Raw genomic sequence first — 22,458 nt, forward strand, 5'->3', positions numbered from 1 at the left:
GTATGACGTTAGCGTTTATGTCACTGATTCATTCTGCTTAAAAAATGTAAAAGCTTAACGCGTTTGATAGACTCAAGCATTTAGTTTTATAAAAAATAGTCTGTCTTCGTTACAACAATCACAAGTATAGGGAGATAAAATATACAAGACAGAAGAAAATTGACATGATTTTTACTTAAGTGTAGTCTTATAATTAGATTTATAATGAATTTTCTGTACTAGTATAATGCACATATTTTGTTAACTGCTACGCAAACAGTTTTAATTGCACAGGGAATAAAAAAAAATTATTGGAAAAATACACAGATAAAAATAATAACTTAATATAAATTTCCTGTTTCACTTATAATTGTTCAAACTGATACAAAAAACTAATGTCTTCTAACAAATTCTGAGGAAATACTCGTATTTCCGGAGTAATGATTTCTTTAACATAGTTATAGGTAAAAAAGATTAAGTATTATCGCTTTTATTACTAATTAGTACTCGTTTTAATTAAAAAGGAGTAAAACTGTATATAGAAGTAAGTGTACGGATTTAAAATTTAAAAAAATGTTTAATATTAAGTGCATTGAAGTTTAAACAGGTGTATCAGAGAGAATAATAACATAAGTACGTAATTAATTAATCAGTATATCGGTTCGGATACAGACAAAGGTTTTATCCCTAAAAATTGTCTTTGAGTAAGCTATTCTTGTGTATCCCATGTGAAACTTAACATTAAAAAAATATCAGTTCCTCATTTGTCTCGCAAATGTTATACTAACTAAAAACTTATTTATTTAGCTTTAATCTCAAGGTATAGGTTTTAGAATATTTAATCATTCTTCTCGAAATATGTCTTTAGTGTTTTAAGAGTATACACATTAAGCGCCTAATAGTTTCATTTTCTCTACCTTTTTCTTTCTCCTTCTCGTAAAGAGGAGAATTTAGGAGAGGTTCTGGAAAACTTGGTATTTGAACATCTGATGTAAACAGACATTCTGTTGACATTTAAGATAGCGCTTAGAACAATGAGTTTCAATGTTTTTTTTGCCCCTTTCATCACTGATGGAAGATCATTTCTCCTTCCCTTTCCAAAACTCGAAAATACGCGTACATTTATTTAGATTTAGATAATTATTTAACGATACTGCAGAAAGCAAAGTAACCTTATTCTCATACTAAAATTATGAAATCCCCCTTATAGAGGGGAGATCAAAAGGAATCCACAGGATTAAAGAGAAGGGAACTTTTTCTCTTTGATTGAAAACCCCCGGTTTAAAATTTAAAGGCAGTATCTTCAAATTTGCCGTTTATTATTTCCATTATGTTTGAAGAGGAAATGCTCTTAGTCACTCAGTAGTTCGTGCAGAATATGAGAAAAAGAAGTACAAGCAAAAGTAAAAAACAACTACACTAATCCCCAAGAGCTGAGAGAGAAATATAATTACTTTTAAAAATAAGTATAAAAATTAACACAAGTAATACAAAAACTTATTGAATTTTGTAATTCTTCAACGCTTCCCGTTTCCAAAAACGTTGTAAATTATTATTTTAGTGAAATATTGTAAATACGGGAATAGAAAAGAAAATATCGCAAAAAGTATATTTTATTTTACCATGTAATACATTCTTTTAAGTCATGAATGCAAGTTTAGAACTTCCTTTGCATCCCATTAGTCAACCCAAATGCTTTTATTTGAGAAAAAGCCTAGACACACTTTAACTGCTTTTGGGAATATTAGGAATATTAGAGGCATATTTATATCATTATAGGTAATTCGACATTTAAAGAGGACAATTGTTCAATTAGAATAAGATACTGTAATCTAACTGGCCATTTCATTCCTTAAATTCGGTACAATTCTTCAAGATTACTGGTTGAATACTGCAGCTCTATGTAGCCCCGTATCATCCATGAATGCAGAAACTCATTTATGGCGACAAAGTGGTCTCACCTGCTTATTTTAAATTTCGTTCCAATACTTTAGAGGTCTACCACAACATACATCAAAATCAATACAGACATTAAAAGAAATTTCTACTGAATCCACATTTAGCTCTTTTTTGTGTGTCTTTTCGAGAATGTCGAGCGTATCGTGTTTTTTTTCCGCTTTCTAAATTTTGACGAAATGTATTATAGTATCACGAGTTCATGGATTCTTCAGTGTGCACATCATTGCTTCTATTATTGACCGCTCATTTGTTTTGGGCAGATAGACTTAAAGTGTTTTACCATAGCCAATTAAATAAACTTTTCGTGTGACTTATTCTTTTGTCCTTTTGCTTTGTCTAAACACGATTAAACGGAACACCTAATTAAAATTCTCGCGGGAATATTCCTTGTAGTTTAATTCTTATACTTGAAGCCGATATCCGTCTTTCTGCTGCTGCAAAATGGTGCGATGCAATTTTGCCTCTTCTATAGAAAGGCCCAGAAAACGATTATTAGAAAAAGTAGTAACTAAGAAATGAAACGTGACTTCTCAACCTGATGATTGCAGACTTTCTGAGGAGTGGATTCTAACATCCGCTGGAGACAATATTTGATCGACTTGCCGTTTCAGCTTACAACAAGCATTTCCATCCAAATAACTGATTACCATCATGGTGTAGAGACATTGGGTATTTTTTTAAGCAGGTAAGATAAGAAATAGACCTTCGCCGGAAATCGCACCACGGACCTCTGGAATACTGGCCCAGCGTGCAGAACCACTACACCACGAAGGCACGCTAGGAAGGCGGGAGAAATACCTTATAATGGTAAATCAAGAAAGGAAACATCTTGCACAATTTTTCCGTCAGAGTTTCCGTACTTGCTGAAAAATTTCCGAAATTAATGCACATAGGCATATGAGCATTATTCGACTTCCACTGCTCTGATATTTAGTGCCCAATTTTTTTTAAATAGTTGCTAGTGAACTAGTGAATAATAGTTGCTAGCGAATAATAAATAGTTGCTAGTGAATGCTTCGCTTTAGTAGAAGAGATATTATACTTAATATGTTTTATAGAACCAACATTTTGATTAAAGAAAAAAAAAAACAGAATTACAGGGGAAACACAGCAAATATTGTATGTATTTCTACAATTAATATTACATGTTTGAAAAAGAAAGAGAAAATTAAAAAATCTTACGTTTGACGAATATAAATATGCTCTGACATTTTTTTTTGTTTGGTTAATTTTTGTTGCATATACATGCATACTTTCCCATTTACTTTTTTATTATATATGCCTGTCTTGCACCTACTTTTTTCTGTTTTTATTAATACCTACGACTTGTAGTTAATTGTTCCTATGCAACATGATTTTGCAAAACTAGCATTTCTTTTCTTAACACGTTGACGGCGGCGCGGATATTCATTGTTCTTTTAGTCCCGCAGCGCTTCAGTTAGCGGTCCGTTTTGTGGGGCGAGTTGATCTATCTGACCAAATAACTTCATATTAGAATTGTTTACGAAGAACCGTGAAGTAGTACAGGAAAATTGTTACACAGCTGATATGCGGAACTTCTCTCGTGAATGCGTGGTACGTTCATAAAAAAATGGGGAACTAAGCGTATCAAAATTTTAAAATTTACATAAAAAATTATTCATCATCTGTTGATGGATGTTGCGAATCCCTCTAGTGAAGTAATAATAACAAAAAAGAAAAAGAAATTAAATACGTACGAAGGATCCGCGAGGAAGAAAGTGATGTAAAGAATGCTATAAACGCTTAACAAGCCTAAAAGGTTCTCAGTACCCCGCGAATAGAGCAAACAAAGTAACAACATACTCCGATAATTGTAAGGGCAAGCCGGAACTTTGTTTAGCCTGCTTTAAAAAATTGCATAAAAAAAATAATAATTATATTTAATTTATAAGTTACATTTTAATTTATTTGTTTTGTATTGAATGTTTGATTATAATATTGAAATGTTAATGTATACTGTTGAATAATTAAAATAAAATAAAATTTTGTACTACGTACTTTTTGATATACAAGCGTGACCCATCGGCGAGTCATGCCGGTCCGCGGAACAGAAAAGCATGACCCACCGGTGGGCCTTGCCGCTCCACAGAACAGACACGTATGACCCACCTGTGGGTCAGGTTGGCGTCCACATGTTAATTTCGCTTGACCAATACCAAGCGAACACCACACATACATCCTGACGATCGCATTTTCTGCTAGCTCAATCTAAGTAGTGGTAACCGTCGGTTCTCGCCTATCTTCGCAGAAGTTATGATGGTTGTTCTACTTCTGAAATGCCAATCTCTTATATAAATGCTTTTCTTCGTGGATCATCTTTACTAACTCATGCAATGCATTGGGAACTTTTAAACGTTAGAAAATCGGCCATAAGTTATACCTGACGGACATCCCTTAACATTCGCCTGAGCCGAGAAAGGAAGAAAAATCACCTTTCCAAATTTAAGTACATTCGGTGTCTTAATTATTTTTTACTTCTGTATCAGCAGAAGTGCCCACGTTACATCAGAAGCAAAGTTAGTTATACTTTTGGCCATCCTAGTATTCAGACGTGGTTACTTCTGATATTTGCTCTTCTAGGTATTATCAAAGAAACTATGTGGATGTCACCTTTTTCACATTACAAGAAGCGTTTCAGCGCATTGTTACAGCACAAGATTTTATAATTGTTCATTAACATAAGAAGCTTCTATGTGGCACATATATTTTATAGCGAGGCATATATATTTAAAATATGTTACTTACTTTTACATTTTTATATGATGATATAATTGCATAGAATGTAATGAAAAAGATTTTTTACATTATCAACACCTCAGATGAAAATAGGAATTAATTATTCTTATTTTAAGCGAGGACATGCCTTGTTTACAATGCTGCATTAGGTACCAGGTACATTAGGTACATGTGTGAGTTGCTGTCGTAAACAAAATTGACACTGAAAAATTGAGTTGTAGAGACATTAGATACTTTTTTTTGGAAGCAGAAAAGAGGAAAAATATGCAACGCCTTCGCCGGGAATCGAACCGCGGACCTTTGGAATACGCGTCCAGCGTGCAAACCACCACACCACGAAGGCATGCCAAAAAGGCGGGAGAAATACCTTATATACGGCGGGAGAAATACCTTTTAAAGGGCGACTGGGGATTTTAAGAGGACCCAATCGCCAAATCCTGGGTGTGGAGAATCATCATTCAGCACCCTTTTAGTTCATTGTAGAGAAATTAGAATTTTTTTTCCTTTGGAAACAAGAGAAATAAAAAATGAGCAATGCCTTCGCCAGGAATCGAACGACGGAGCTCTGGAATACGCGCCCAGCATGCAGACCACTACACCACGAAAGCACGCTAAGAAGGCTGGAGAAATATCTTATAGAGTAAGAAGGGAAGAAATCGAAGTTAAATGACTTAAATTATGAATGAATGAAGAATTAGTTAACAGTATCTTACAACCTTGTTTTGTCGAGCTACAGTCGAGAAACTACAGTCATAGGTAAAATAGATCAACAGTTACTATACATAAATCATATAAAGCTGGAATTTCTACAATAAAGATTAGAAAGTGAGCAACTCGCAAAGAAACGTTATGCTTGCATAAAAATGGCCTGTGGCTCAAGTGAGTTTGACATCCGAAATTTAGAATATCATCTAGTAAGAAAATTATACATTTTGGAAGATTTTTCTCTTCTAAAAAGACTTGCGGTAATGAATTTTATGCGGGTGCTGAATTCTTATTCATGATAGATGTAGGACATGAAATACAATATGGGCATTACAGATGTTATGCATTTTGTGCAGGTGAAAGCAGATGGTATGTGTGTCAAAAGGTACTAAAATATTAGAAAATACGTCAGGGCTAAAAATTAATAATAGGTTTTTTACTGTTTAAGAAAAATCAAGAAATTTTTAGAGAAAAATTTTACGTATTAAATTTTGCCGAAATTAAATTGCACGAACTGAAATCAGAAACGTTGAAAGATTAAAATATTTTGAAAATGAACCGGAAGCCGAGTGGATTTAATTTTGCTTGTAATGTATGTGAAATGTAACTTTTCAGAAATAATATATGAATATTTCAGTCATAATAAAACACATTCCTGCCGTTATTTGAAAAAAAAAAAAAAAAAAAAAAAAAAAAAACATGTTTAAAGGAAGCGAAAACAATACGTCTTTTATGAATGCTCTGATTCATTAAGAACTAATTAGGAAATACATTAGCTAAATATGTAAAGCAATATTTTCAATAACTCTGCAGGAAAAGCAAATAATTTTTGTAAAAGCAGTGTTAAAAAAATCATCTTGTTTTGTTTTATTTACAAAAAGAATGGAAGGGATTGAAAAACTGAAAAGGAATACTGGTACAATGTACGCCAGAGGCTGTTATTTATTTATTAATTTATTTTCTGGTGCATTTAGATAATGATAATATTTGAAGCAATTAAATTTCTTTATGAATGAATTGTGCTTCAGTAGTTGAAGATTAAAAAAATTTGTTAAGTATTTCGATTCAGTGCTGCTAGTTTTTACGTAAATATGTCTTTAAAGACTGAAAGAACTAAATTGAATCCATTTATGAACGCATAAACTATAAACATATTTATTTTTCTACTTTGTGGAGACTTATTAAGCTTTAGAAAGCGAGAAACGTTAGAAATGAAATATATCCTAAACGGAATTCGAAACACGAATCTTTTATTGCTTAGCTGAACATGTTAACCACTTGTACTGCCAATGTGATAATTTGTTATATTCTTCCCTTCCTTAAAGATCGACTGGGACGAGGCAGAAGACGCAGGTAAAACGATTCAAGGGATGGTCAGTTAATTTTCACCATATCTTACTGTAGGAAACGCTTTAGAGATATCTTAAAATTTTTTTAACTAAGAAACATGAAAAATCAAATGTGCTTACGCTAGAATTCGCATAGTGAATCCTCCTCCAGTTTGCTAACCACTGACACGATGAGAGCATGAATAGTAAACGCGAAAATGTCTTACAAATTAACATTTATATATTAGTTTGGCATAAGAGAAGTACGATGCGTATTGTAAAATATGAGTCGAGTTCTTTCAAGCGGTTGTAGATCTGTGCGCGTATTGCCTAGACTTAAAGTTTCGAAGTAATAGAGTCCAGACTGAACCTGGACTGGATTACCTCGCATTTGTAAAGTTGCAGTGTTTCGTTAGTTCGAAAAATACTCAACTGATTTGTTTAGCTTATTGTCATAGTAAAGTCTCAGCAGACCAAAATTAGAGTTTTGCTTCTGTAGTTTATGTTTGGAAAGTTCTGCTTCAGACTACACGCCGAGTATTTGAGACATGGAATGTATTTGATTCCTGCTTTTGATACAATGAGGTGGATGTAAACCGTTTTCAAAATGGATTTCCTTTTCTTGGTCACAATCTCGTTGATCACGCAAAAGCTGCTGATCAATTCGTTTGGCAAGCAGAGCGCAATGCAACCACACTAGTACTCAGCTTGTCGGAGCGGCCACCTTTGTTTACTTGCTCATACGAAGCAAAGAAAGTATAGTAATTGCGAAACAGTTTGGGAACCTTATTTCAACAGAAATATCCATTATCACCGTTAGCAAATCCATTTGGACGATTTTTTTTCGGTGACTTCTGTACGTACGGATAGAATAAAGCATTGTGTTTCCAAAACAGATTGCAAGATAGATTTAAAATGGATTAAAAATGGATTTCTTGGTGACGTCTGTACATACGTACATATATATGTATGTATTCCTTTTTTTGTTGCAATCGGCAGAACCAAACACACATATATAGATATATACGATATATTAGAGTTTGCACTCGTGGTACGTTGATAGAATTTAGAAGAGAGCTGACTAGAGAAGATGAACCCAATCGCATTTTAGCCATGGCCGGGAAGAACTGCTGCTTAGATTTGACTGCAGCGAAAATCACAACTGGCTTGATCGTTAAAACATCATTTTTATTTTGGGCATAAAAAATTCTTCATAGATGCATTTTTGCTTAAACTGGTACCAGCTTCCTAAACGCTTCCTACATTTTCTATATATGCAGTTTACATTTTTGGTTACTGAAAGATGAGCTTAGCGAAGAGACGGGACTTTCCTAGCCACAGCAAGAAAGCGAAAAAAATGTGATTTGTAATGACTGCAGTGGTATATGTAAGTCTGGGAATTCTTTGTTTTAATCCAAAGCAGCGATTTGACAACATTCTTCGCAGCGTAGAAAAATTACAAGGGGAAGAGTGACGTAAAGTACTGCAGAGTGACACATATACCCAGCTGCTTACCCGTCTTAAAAGTCCTTAACCGGCCTTTATCTTCTCAGTCATTGGGGTTCATATACTTCCAATTACAGAAGTGTTTTAAATGAACGAAAATATTCATTTTTGGCAATATTATATTAAAAAAATACTTTTCTGCAAATAGAAATTCTAACTTTTAATGCGGTCTCCACGTTCATAAGCCTATATTTGGGAAAGTTTTATACTCGTTATGATAAAAATAAATGTGTGATTCCCGTACGACAAAAATTGACCGTATATTTAATTTCATAATTTTCAATTTTTTATGTACTTTTCAATTTCTCTTGAGAGATCGGTAAATTAAGTTAGATTAATTCAAAGAAATATAAATTGCAATAAAGTGCAGCAAAGTGCAAGGAAGTTATATGGCGTCCAAATCAGATTTTTTAAATTTTCTTTATAAGTGATTGGCATGTTTTTGGATTCTTCAACTCCGTGTCATGAATTCGACTTTCGCTTGTACTTTCGGATACGATGCCATCATAGTCTCTATCAAAACCAGACGGAAATTCTCCGACGTGGATGATGTAAAATTGTTTGCCCGCTGTGGTGCAACTTGGACGACGTTTTCGTTGATGAAACGGCTAAAGTACTGACGGATATTAGCCTTCTCTTGAATGCATTAAATTGCAAATGTACGGCTATTTGAACAAAAACTTTCTCCTCATATAGCTGACGGGAGTCGAAGGCACCATCATTCCACCAAGAAGTTAGGTTATTCTCTTAAGTTTCTCCGCATATAAGTTGGGCATTTCGAAATTTGTACAAGTTTTTGAACAAATTTCTATGCGACACTCAAATCAATGCGATCGAAAAACGTGTATGCAATCCATGTCAGCTTCATATTAACCGTAGTCTCGAATTCAGTCTTTTATTCTAAGTACAGATGTCTCAGGAAGACCGCAGTACAGGAGGTTCATTGCGGTAGCTTCCATCAGCTTTCATGCTTGCTATATGCGCTGATCTCAAGCAAACTCGGGTGTGAAGATAAACTACGGAAAGTTTCTTGAAAAAATCTGAAAATGGTTTCGTGACATTCGACTTTTTGGAAGATGAGAGAAACCAGAGACTGATTTTAAAAATGCCTTCATAATAAAATACATTGCCCGATTATCATCCCTATTTCTTAAAAACGACATGTTTGTTATTAAAACTTTTTTCATGTCAAATGTGAAATACACTTAAATTTAAATCTCATTTAATATTTTGCAATCAGCGGCTGTTGGAAGCGATCAGTTTCATAAAAGAATAAGATGTCTTTTCACCATAATCTTTAAAGGAAAGTTTGAAGATCTATGAATATTGCTGTGTGTTGCGTTTGTTATATTTCACCAATTGATTCTGCTGAATTTTTCACCAGTTTCTTGCTTACTATTTCAGCGCTTTATTCATTTATTTCCATTTAAGTACGAATTTGATTTAAGTACTCTGAAAAGGAGGTTAATTAAGTATTAGTTAAACAAAAGATAACATCTATCCCGTTTGAAGATATAAACTGGATTAACAAAACATATTGGTCAATAAACTAATTTTCCAACGATAAAAATAAATGAGCTTTATGTCTACACAAATTACTTGTTTTCTGGATGTATGGGTCTGTTTTCGTTAATATTTCGGTCCCTTGCTCTATTTTATCGTTGCTAAAATCAAAATTATATTGGGTGCCGATGGCTCTTGTGATACTCATCTCTAATTATACTTATTTATGACTATTCTCATATAAAATACAAGATGTAAAATACAAAGCAGTCACTTCTTAGAGCCTGTTTAGAAATTTTTGAAGCCAGAAAACATGAAGAATTAGCTACTAATCTTGCCGGGATTCAAATTCCAGACATCCCGATTGCTAGCAGACTATGCTTCCAGTGATACCACAAAGGCCTATTGTAATGTGTGAGAAAATACCTTGCAACTTCCGTATTAACCTTCTCTTATTTGCATTTCAACTTAAAATAATGTATAAACTGATTTGAAGGAAATTTCCTATGATGTGTGACTAAATGCATAACATATTTATTCATATGCAATTTTTTAGGGAAAACGTTGGTTTGATTTCAAACGTGCAACTTCCTATTCTGCTGTTTCCCAATTTATTTTACACTTTTTCGGTAACTTCTAATTCAACTGATATTTTATAGATTTTTTTTATACTTGATAGTATTTAGAATTCTGCCTTGCATAACGGAAATCTATCAATGAAGAAAAGTTTCGACACCAAGATTTAGAAAGAGATAAAAAAACTGACTGTTACATAAATTACCATGCATTTGCGCATAGTCAAATTCGAACACAAGTTAGATTAAGTTATTTACAAAGCAATCGAACTTTTCTTGTTTTGAAATGGATGCGTTGGAGGACGATTTCCTGGGGGAGAAATTAGTTTGCTCTTTAGACGTGAGAAAAATACAAAGAACCTCAAACAAATGCGTTAACCTAAAATTGTCCTTCAAATGACATTTGAATATGCGTATTGCGAGTATGTGCATGTGTATGAATTGTTTGTGTAATCATGTATGTTTGTGTGTATTTTCATGCATGTTTAATGTAATTTAACTAAACATTTTATATATAATGTTCTTCTCATGAATATACATATATTAATTCCACATCTATAAATTTCTTGAAATTACACGTATAAACATTTCTTTTAACTGAAACGAAAGTGAACGGAAGTAAATTTAGTAAATGGTTTCGGTTTATTTTAATATGGAAAAGCACTTGAGAGCTATCTGCCAAAAGGAAGGGATATCTTCGTGGAGGACTTTCTAAGGGGAACTGGCTCGTATTCACGTTACACATGGGTAAAAACACGAAAACGCGCATACATTCGCCTGATCGAGGGATTCGAACCTCGAACTGAGCTACCAGTGTTCAGCGACTTTACCTCCTAGACGCTGGGTCAAATTTCGTAAACGAAATTTAGTAGTGTGTAAACATGCAAAAGCAAAGGATGTTCATTCGCTGAGTACAGAAGTGAAAAATAATGATTCCAAACCTATTAAATTAGATAAAAAGTGCTGTTGCTTTGTTATAAATTCAAATGGATGATATTTGATTTTCAGTAATTATTTTATTAAAGTAATTTAACCCTGAAGATTTCTCAAAATTTCAGTTAGGTATTTAAATTATACTTGTAACAAAATATCTGTGCTCTAGTAATACCTAAAAGTTTAATTTATCTTTAAATTATTTTGTACTTTGACGGTTGTGTAAATTGAATTTGTTCATGTGATTTAAGATGAGAAATTCAATAATTCCTAAAATATATTATTACATTACGTCTTTTGTTTCAATACCTGAAATTAGGAGTTATTGCCTTTACTAAGCGATTTTATATTTTGGCAAAACAGAAATTGCTGCCACTTCATTTGTTGGAAATATTTGTTGCAAGTCTTTTGCACAAGCGAAGCGTTGAAAGTAATACACAGCAGCATCTTAAATAATTAAGTTTTCTCTTTATTAGCTGAACGCAGGATTTTCCACGTTGCTTGATGATGAGATAGTATAATACCAAGTTCCTCTCCATCCGGCATGAAGTTGCTATATCGAACAAATAAATTTATAAATGTGACTTTTTTTTCTGTGTTTCAAATTTTCACGCATTAATTGTGACCCTAGAAACTGATAATAGGTGCTCAACTGAATTATTGTTTTTAACTGACTTTCTTCAGAAGCAAATTTTGAGCATAAATTATCTGGCTTTGTCTCCCTATTTATCTACTCACACTCGTGAATGTACTTGAATTATAACTGATTAAAATTTAATTATCATTAGCTAAAACGTAAAATAATTTTAATTATTAGCATTGTTCTATAAAGTTTTCAAAACTTTTTAAAATGTTCTCTGTTGAAAAACTTAAATCCTTTTGTGATTAATACAGCTTGCAGTACTGTTGTGTAGTAAAAGATTCCTCAATAATGGTCATATTTGGAACAGGAATCCATATGTTCCATAATATACCGTGAAAACTGTATATTATGGAATTGTATATTTCGGAAAAGTACTGTTCTCTAATTGGAGTTTTAGAAGCAGAAATAGAAGCAAGGTGCCCAGAACTGAACAACGGTCGAGGTATTGTCTTCCATCATGACAATACTCGGCTCCACATTTCGAATGCCAGACAAAGCCTTATTGATTTTGGCTGGGATGTTTTGTATCACACTCCATATTTACTAGAATTTTCCCCCACGCATTTTCATCTCTTTGGAATTCTCTGAACGGTGTGTAGTTCACTTCGTTGAAAACTCTCAAAGTGGCAAATTATACTAGGGCTATCTGGCTAAGCGGACGGATGCTTTAGTGGAGGACGTTCTAAGCGAAACTGGCTCGTATACACGTTACACATACGGAAAACCACGAAAACGCCCATGTACCCAGTCCTTTCACCTGAAATCGACTTCAGGTCGAAACTACCAGTGTTAAGCGATTTTACCGCTCAGCCACTGGTGGGCCTCGATGCCATAGAACAAAATGGTGCTTATGTGATTTAGTGAAGTTTTCTTATGTTTTTGTACTGTTTCATCTGTATTTATCTTCAAAAAGAGCATAACGTTCAGGGTAACTGAACAGTTAACATTAAATTAATTTGCATTAAATTTTAGTGTCTTAAAGCATTTGATCATCGAATGATTCAAGTTTACTAAACCCGTTTTCTTAAATGTCGAGTGATTAAGATGTATGAATTTATCCCATTGAACACTTAATACTTCAATTCTTCTAAACCCATCCAAGAAATAACGGGAATAATTTCTGGTTTACATATTTTTAATCTGAGTACGTTAAATAAATTTCTTCTCAAAAACGAAAGTGAAAAAATTTATAAAAAAATATTACTCCTGAAATGTTAAGTTTATCGAAACCTTTTATATATTGCAATATGGAAAAATAACGTAAGATTTTGTGGATGTGGAATGAAGATGTAAATGACTGAGATTTCCCAACATTTGCATCGAAAGAGGTGAACTGCTGAAATTGCATTACTCTGAAAGGCTTTGACCCTATTCAGAGTTTGCTTATTGCTTCGATTTAGAAAGCTTGGTCTGAGCCCTTTGAAACTCTAAAATAAGCCCATCGTTTCTAATAACCTTGTTTTTCTGTCATAAAAGCAATAAAAGCGAGCCTTGGAATTCCCAAAATAACCACTATACTAAATCTCAAGATCGGCTCTGTTACTCAGCAGCGTTAAACAATTTCAGAAGATTTTATTACTCCGTTGACTTATTTTGAAAGACCCATGTTCTTCAGCATCTACTTTAAGGTTATATAGCAGTGTTTCTCAACCGACGTTCCTTCCAATTGTTTAAGTTCCACAATTTTACATATGTAAAGATTATGTCAATAGTCCAAACCACTAAGCTTACCGCGATAAAATACTGAAATATTTTACCGGGTAAGTCAGGTAATCCTAAGAGTAAAACGGGCTGAGAAACACTGTTCTATAGCACACGTCACAGTCATAAATTAACAGATACGCAAGGCATCGAATTGTTTTCAGATTTGCCGTGCGACTTACAGTCGAACAACAAAATTTGCTTCGGAAAGATGAACAATTCAGACTTTTCTAAGCAATTTAAACTCTTGAATTATTTCGATATGTGTCGAAACATTTTAGTAGCATGTTTTAACATTACCCATGTTTTTGTTTAAATCATCCTGCTTTCGTTTAAAAAAGAAAACTGATTAGTACTTTTTGTGAAATTTGGTTTGAATTGAAACAAATAAGTTTTATCCCATAGGTAAGAAAAGAACTTCAATCATTTCAGTTCCCGTTTTTATAAGCGCATCATTTAAATGGCAACAGAGATTCAGCTGATAAACGACGTGACGTCACTAGATTTCGTAAACATCGATCGCGCGCATGCGAAGGCAAAGTGAACCAGATTCGCCTTCAGATGCTCTCCGAGTCTTCGCCGCTGAGGGCGAGAAAGTTTCGACTCGAGGAGGAAGGATTAAAGCAGGTGTTCTAGATAGATGTGATGAGCACGTGTTGAGATGCAAGTAAAAACCGTGAGTTCCGAAGAATAATAACTGCAACCGTAACGCATTTCCTAAGGGAAAGTTTGTAAGTTTGACCTTTGCGTTTAGCTTTTGGCAATGGACGTTAATAGACAATATCTTTCCTCTCTTCTGTCGGTGTTTACTTTATCGACTGCATAAATATTTTTCACTAAGCGATTTACTTTGAAAGAATGAAATATTGTGTTCAAACTCCTCCTAATCTACAAAAATCTGTTTTTTTTTTCCAACATTAATCTCCATTATATGTGTTAATATCCTCAGACTGAAATATATGTAGAGCTTAAAATAGTGGGGAAAAAAGTTATTTGTTAATACATGTAGAGCTTAAAATAGTGGGAAAAAAGTTATTTGTTAATACAGACCTCCACATATTTCTAATGTTATATAAGGTTTGTCTTCAAATGAGAAGGGATGGAAAAGCCATGTATTTTATTTTGTGCGATATTAGAAAGATTTTGCTTGATAAATAAATTTGCATGACTTGCTGCCTGATGTCGCCCAGACAAGAAGTTAGATGATTTTTAATTTTAGTTTATTTTTAGTTTGTTATATTTTAGAAGCGTCATTAGCTGCTGGTAAATATAGTAGGAAACGTTTTTCTTGTACTGCTTAACAAATAAAAAGCGTTCTTGATAATTTTGGCAAGTATTCAATTCTGTTAAAGAATCATAAAGAGCCATCGTTTATAGACTGCTTGCTAAGACTATAGAGTACGAAGTAATGAATGTATCTTATTTATCTTTCATTTTGATTTAAAATAAGATTAGGTTTCTTATAAATATTCATCTAAATTTAAACCTGTTTTCACTGTTATAAACATAGGTAGTCAATTAGAACATTACTTACAGTACATTTTATTATTCAACGGAAGCGACTCTCAAGGTAATCATAATAGTAATTAAGAGTGTTTTGAATCTTGAAAATAGAAATTTTTTGAAAATTTTTGCTAACGGTGTAACAAAACAGCCTTAATAGTATTAAAATTTCCAGTATTTCTTTTATTCTCGTAGCTTTTGTAAATACCTTTTAAAATGAAATTAGTTCCTTCTGCATCAAGATTTGTTTTATCAAAAGTGCCAAACTTCAGTTTTTCTATGAAATTCACTTTTGTAAATATATGAAACTCTATCAAAAATGTACAAATAGTTTGAAAATAGTCATTATAATAATCTATTTTCTGTAATACTACATTGACGTAAGATCAACAGTATTATATATTATTGTGCTAAAATTTAAGCTGTGCCGAACAAAGAACATTTTAACTAAAATACTAGAACTACAGAATATAAAGAAGAGAACTTTAGTTTTGAAATATTATCTGACTTGGATACCTGAACAAAATTCTAACAACGAATGTTAATATTTGAATGTATTTTCGCATAATATTTATGGTTGTGATAGGCTTAATATAACATATGAAACTTATGGCAGTTGTAGAGAAGAAATATATTAGCTATCAAGGCTAAGAAATGTTATTAAATGCAAGCATCTGCTTAGTGTCAATTCTGTCTACTGAATTAGCGCTTGCAAGAAAATCACCAAATAATACCACGTTAGAAACATGAGTTTTAAACTTTTCCTAGAATGTAGAGTTTCTTTACATAGAAATCTGGCAGCTTATAGGACGTTGCTAACGTAGACTTAGGAACAATATATATTCGTAGTTATAGAGATATCTTTTCGGTCATAAAGCGAACGGTTACATAAATAAAGAGATGAGAGCTAATGCATCTTCTATTCACCCAATGGCCTCTGACAGCGTTCAGGACTGTCGACGTTGTAGCAAGGATTCACAAAGATCATCACTCGCTGTTGACGTTACGAAACGTCTTCAACTGATGACATCTAGCGATGCAGCCCCCAAACGCAACCAGCGGAAGGGGCGAAGGACAACGGTCGCGTGTTTGCCTCAAGGATCTGAGACATTTCTCTTAGAAAATGAGCCTGACGTGGACAGAAGCCATCATCATAGTTTGACAGAGCTTTCAACGTTTGGAATCTACAGAGAACCTAGGCATAAAACGAGCAATGGAAGTAGAGTAAGAACAAGGTCGAGCGATGAGATATTTCTGGAAGACGTTCAAGATGAGGTAACTTTTGCTTTCTTTCATTGTTATATTAGTGGAATGTATACAAATTTTTTTTGGTGTGCCACTGTGCCAAACTATGAGGTAGGCGAAGCAGGGGTTTAAAATTTGACATAACAGCTGGTAATGATTTGTAAGCTAAAATGGGTACGATGCAAAACCTTTTGCACCACATTAAGATTAGATGGGTAGTATAAAGCTCGTATTCCCTTTCTAACTTCATTTTTAAATTTATGATCTCACAGCTGAGAGGTTTCTACAAACAACTGTCGTGAATTTATTGCTCCTGTTAGTTTTAAATGAGATTTAAAAGTAAACGTTTATCCCATATCCGCCTGTAGGAAACACTCTAGTGCCAAAACTTAGTTGGGGGCATCGCGCAAAAAACTTCATGTGCCAAAATTCTCTCTTTGTCTATCTAAATCTACTTAAACGTATACAACAACTTATGTATATTTTAAGACTCTCATTTCAATTAAACGGCAGGTTGCTAACTAAAATGATTTTTAAAAGGATATAGAAGTAAGGGTGAATTGTTTTAAAAGCATTAAAAATGAACATTTTAAATTATATGCGTTTGGTGATCATGTATGTTTTCGTATATGGATTATTATAGTCTTTAAAAATTTAATTGCATTTTAAAAGAGAGAGATAAATGTATAGAAAGTGCTCTAAAAATTTGTTTTTAAAATATTACATGCCCAATAATGAGAGTAATAAATAAACGCTTCAGCTATGTGATAGTAATATATCTACTAAAGATTTGCTTGACTTATATTCGGCCCACCAGCGGCCGAGTGGTAAAGTCGCTGAACACTGGTAGTTTGGTGCGAAGTTCGAATCCCGCGAACGGGCCAGCTGCAGGGATATTTTCTTGGTTTATCCCATGCATAACTTGTCTACGAGACAGTTTTCCACATAAAGTCCTCCACGAAGGCATCCTTCCCTTAAGGCAGATAGCCCTCGAGTTCTTTGCCATAATCAAATAAACTAATTGGCCTGGATTCCAAACTTGGGACCTATTTGTTCACCAAAATGGCAGCTGCATATTTGGACTTATTTGTTTATCACAGGTGCTGTTGAAGTAAAAGCTGTGTCTTTATAATCAACGACCAGAGTTTTAAAATTTTTCTTTTTGATTTTTAACCAAATTTTCTATTTTCACATCATTTAGTTATACGATTAATAACGGAAATTTAAAAATAGAAATTATTATGACAATATGTATTTAGAGCAAATGTTAATCTGATAAATTACTTGTATTAACGATATGCTTTTTCCTCGCGTCAACATATATGCATAGATAAGGAAAGTAATATTTTCGATTCGAAAATTCGATAGTGGGTTTTCAATGAATACGCATCAATTAGAGTCCTCACAACACGTTTTTACTATTTTTACGGTGATGTCTGTGTGTGACGATTTTTTCGTCGAGAATAACATTTAATCTTTTCAAAAGTTCTATTTTTCGAAGTTAAGCTTTCTGCATTCATATAAATTGTTGATAAGATTTTATAAAAAATCAAACTGGGCACTTTACAAAAAGGCCATATCAGTCTTTAATGGACAGCTGGAATAGTACATTACTTGAAGTCCGTAACAGATTTTAATGAAAAACTCTATTAAAATATTATTCAAAACTTTTCAGTTTTTGTATTTAATGTCTACAAATTTTTTAATAATTAATAATATGTACTAATTTTTAGACTATTATTATTATTGGAAACGACATATTAGACTTTGGCTCAAATTCATAAACTGAAAGTGGTATTTTACTTGAAGCTATGAACAGATTTTTCATGAAAACGTATGTTATGATATAATCCCAAACTTCTCGGGTTTTGGTATTTAGAACTCGTATATGTGTATGCGATGCATATAGAATCATGAAATAGAAACAACATATTAAATTTTAACTATTTATGTGATAAACCGAAAGTGGTTCTTTATGTAGAGCTCTTAGCAGATTTTCGGGCAAAAGTATATAACCACTATAAGAGTTTAAGGGTATTCCTGTTATATCAAGACATGATATTTATGTATATCAAGCTGCTGAAGAGAGTGATTTTTATAACAGAGGTTCATTTGCAGAATTTAAAAACTTGCAAATCAGACATGTTACCCAAAAACTCACCTTCACAAGAGCCAGCAGCAAATTCAAAAACACGAATTGCTTTATTTCTAGTGGTCAACCCTCGAGTTGGCTTCCGAACAGGGCTACTCGCCCACACATGCACTGTTGATGATGACGAGGCATAAGAGCAAGTAACAAATTCAAAAACATATATTGCTTTATTTCTACTGGTCATCCCTCGACTTGGCTTTCGACTGGGGCTACTCGCTCGACCTTTGCGCTGTACATGATGACGAGCATAAGAGCAAATAGCAAATTCAAAAACCCACATTGCTTTATTTCTACTGGTCACCCCTCGAGTTGGCTTCCGCCCGGGGCTACTCGACCGACCTTTGCACTGTTGATGATGACGAGGCATAAGAGCAAGTAGCAAATTCTAAAACACATATTGCGTTATTTGTACTGCTCACTGCTCGATTTAGCTTCCGATGGTGGTGTTAGCCATGCAGAGTTTAGATCATCACTTTGCTGCTGGCATGAACTACTTTGAAGTTTTGCCAGTAAATCAAAATGCACCCTAAATCCTTTCACTGTAGTTGAAAAAATTATGATGCTACTGCACCACACCCGAAGGTGAAAAAAAGGGTAGTAACAAAGCCAAGCAAGCAGTTGTGCAGGTAAGTTTAATTAGGTAAGCATTTGTAAAATATATTCGTGTTTACCGTTACCACCAGTGTGCATTTTGATCAATAGATATTGGGCATTTTACTACATATTCTATGGAAGGTTCCTATTTGGCGAGTTCTTTAATTTCAGAATAAAGCGAGTTCTTTTCTTATTCGAAAATGTTATGAGCAGTGATTAGCATTGGGTCATGGATAAGCTTTATTTTTAATTCCTTATGGATAATGAAGTTACGCACAAACAGAGTTTAAATGCCAACTTATTTGAAGAAACAAGGGCTATATCAGTAAGAAGAGTTCTGATGAACTGTCCGACTGTATCTTGAAAGCATGTTAATAATGGTCGGACGTTTTGATATCATTTTGAGCAGTCAGAGAAATACAAAACTGTAACAACGTTGTATGAACAAAGTTAGATTTCTGCTAGTGCATAAACTAATATAGGAGGACATAACATCAGATGAGCAATCGATAAAAAAATAAACAAATTAAAAATACATATCAAGACAGAACTGTACAAAGTTGTATATGGGAAACAGCGTTGAATGTAGAGGGGAAGTGTGCCGATGTAGTCCTATTGTAGGCCACTTGAGTACGTGTTTGGGCAGTCTGCATATGGCTTAACATCGCTGAGTAGGCAGTGACGCAATATTTAATAACTGATTCAATTTTATTTTGTGCAAATCTATTACTGTTGGTCTTAACAGCTCAGTTTGACCGGTTTACGGAAGCTGCTTTTTAAAGGTGCCTTGAAGCATGTGGACTGTCAAATACATAGCTGTCCTTTTTACTTCCTTGTACGATTTAAAAAGGAAGTATTGTAATCGCGAAAAGTTTCAGGCAGCATAATTCAACGAAAATATCCATTTTGACCGCTAGCGAATGCAATTTAACGATGTTTTTGCGATATATCTGTACGTAAGGACAGAATAAAATACTCCTTTCCTTCAAAAAAATTATAAAACTGCTTTAAAATTAATTCTGAAGAGAATTTTTCGTGGCGTCTGTACGAACGTATGTACGTACGTGCGTACGTACGTATCTCGCATAACTCAAAAACGAGTAGCCTGAGAACGTTGAAATTTTGTATATAGGACTGCTATAACATGTAGATGTGCACCTCGTATTTTGGTTGGAATCCGCCGCACCAAACGTTTATAAATATATTCATATATATATCCACTCTGTTACTCGGCTCAGTGATCTCTTCTTTACTCTTATATGTTTGTAAATTGTACATTTTTTGCTTTAAAAATGATTGAATTATGTTGTTTTTATCTTCCGGTTAAGGATTTAGTAAAACTGTGTGCAATATTTTTAGAATTATCAACAATTTTAAAGTTGTTTAATTGCCGCTAAGCCTGTTTTTAATGGCGGCCATTGATGTTTACATTTGAAACAGGAGACTAGTGGATTTGTTGCCAATCTAGAGAAACTTAGCTTCGCAACAACAAAGATAACGCCTCCATTTATTATTGCCAATTAAATCATGCTTAATCCTTTCTGGAATTTTTCGAGGAAATAAGCGTTTGAGATTTACTTCGTAATTTTTAATATAGATATTTTGAGTTTTTATGTATTTTTGCCTTCTCGCGAAGTGAGAACTGAATTAATTAAATGAGAAATACTCAATCGTCCGTAAAAACTGTTTCCTTTTTTGTTTTGTTTGCTTAATTTCTTTTATACATCGTTTTAGCTTTATTATAGTATTTGAATAGAACATGTGGCAACGATTAGATAATTCTTTAAATGATATATATTTTGTGCATTCTGAGTTATAATATGAATGAAATATAATACTGTTAAGTAAACCTAGCGCCAGAGTGCGCTATGGTAAACAAAGTGAATTTTAAAGAATGCATTTATTCTATTGTGGTTTATGCGCTGTCGGCGGTATAGTAGGTTTAATTCAATCTAATAAGTTTAAATAAAATGCAAGAAAAGATGCGTATAATTTAATATTCCGTACAAGGAAGTCATGTGGTATACACATCAGATTTTTTCTTTTCTCTACCACATGCACGGAGCTTTGTGTCACTGCATCGGGAGCGATGCAAATATGCTGGGAATGGACCGTGTCCAGAGAAGTACTTCTACTGCTCCCGAAACGCACGGTAGTCACTAACCACTTGCAATTCCAAAACTAACCAGCATTGTGTATTGATGCCTAAATATCACGGGGATATATGTGCAGATAAAAAAGAATTTCGATTTTTTTCATACTATAAAAATAACGCAGAAGAAAATAAGTTGTGGTATTCATTTCAAAATATTTATCTTATATATATTATAAACGCTTAATGGTATTCTTGCAATAGATGCCCTACGTGTCTATAACAGCAGTGTTTGTTATACTTTCGTGTATTTGCTTTTTAGGAATATGAATCACGTGATACAATCACTTGACGGTAAATCATCAGACGAATTTTGTTGATCCTGCTATTGTGTAACATTGAGAGGAGATAATGGCTATTATGGGATCATCTTAAACAAATAATTGGATGGAATATGAAAGGAACAAACCCGCGATATTGCCCAGTCACCTTACTGAATTGAGGTGCAGAGATTTCAACCACGGGGACAAATTTCTGATCATCTTTGAGAGATATTAGGGCAGTGTCTGTGTGAATGAGAAATAGGCCTGAGTATCGGTGTTTTATGCCTGATTATGTAGTAAAATGATTAATATTGACAGATGCCAAATGGGATCGCTTGAATTGCTTTTTTAATGTGTTGAATTGCTTTTTAATGTTTTAATGTAAATGCAAAGATGACCATCGAGTGATATGATAGGTCCTCTTCAAGACCATATAAGTGCATTCTTCTGGTATTGTTGTATAATTTAATACATTAGTTTAATAATGCAATAAAAGCAATTACGTATAAATTCTTAGTAAATATGTATTTATTTAATTAATTACTGCAGTTTTTTTGTTAGATTCTGTGCGATTATTTTATCAATTTCTTTGGTTTTGAACATGTTTTATCATGGTTCACAGGCGGCAGGTCACTTGTTGCGTTAACACTCACTTAATTTTCTTTAATCAAATGTCGATTAAATTATATAATATTCAACTACCCAATAAAATAAAATTTTTAATAAAAAGAAGAAGGGGACCAAACATTTGGTTGTATTGTTATAAATTAAAAAAAAACAGTTTTTACTCATGACCAATTATATCTAATAAAAATTAACGCAAAATTTCATATTACAGACTTTTCTACTTTTTGGAACAACAAATTATATTTATCTTGCAAACTGGATCAACTGGAAGTGATACTTTACTTAAATCTCATTACTATTTAAAGCGTGGAGTTGGAAGGAGGTGATTTGCTG

At 33.5% G+C, this 22,458-nt stretch overlaps 1 protein-coding gene across 5 annotated transcripts in view; it reads left to right on the forward strand.

The window, feature by feature from the left end:
- Positions 1-22,458, forward strand: part of LOC118203999 (anoctamin-4) — a 475,106-nt gene that overhangs the window by 152,321 nt on the left and 300,327 nt on the right. For 2 of the 5 annotated variants that reach the window (XM_035376321.2, XM_035376328.2), the window contains exon 1: positions 14,165-16,367. The exons of 2 other annotated variants lie outside the window; for them this stretch is intronic. In XM_035376321.2, the coding sequence (XP_035232212.2) occupies positions 15,993-16,367 (375 nt within the window). In that variant the 5' untranslated portion in view covers positions 14,165-15,992. Of the gene's footprint in view, positions 1-14,164; positions 16,368-22,458 lie in introns of those variants that run through there. One more of the 5 variants, XM_035376349.2, reaches the window with a different exon arrangement.

Source organism: Stegodyphus dumicola, chromosome 1, assembly GCF_044657685.1.
Source record: "Stegodyphus dumicola isolate Sdum_Otavi_A_Nest chromosome 1, ASM4465768v1".
In the NCBI taxonomy this organism is placed as follows: domain Eukaryota; kingdom Metazoa; phylum Arthropoda; class Arachnida; order Araneae; family Eresidae; genus Stegodyphus; species Stegodyphus dumicola.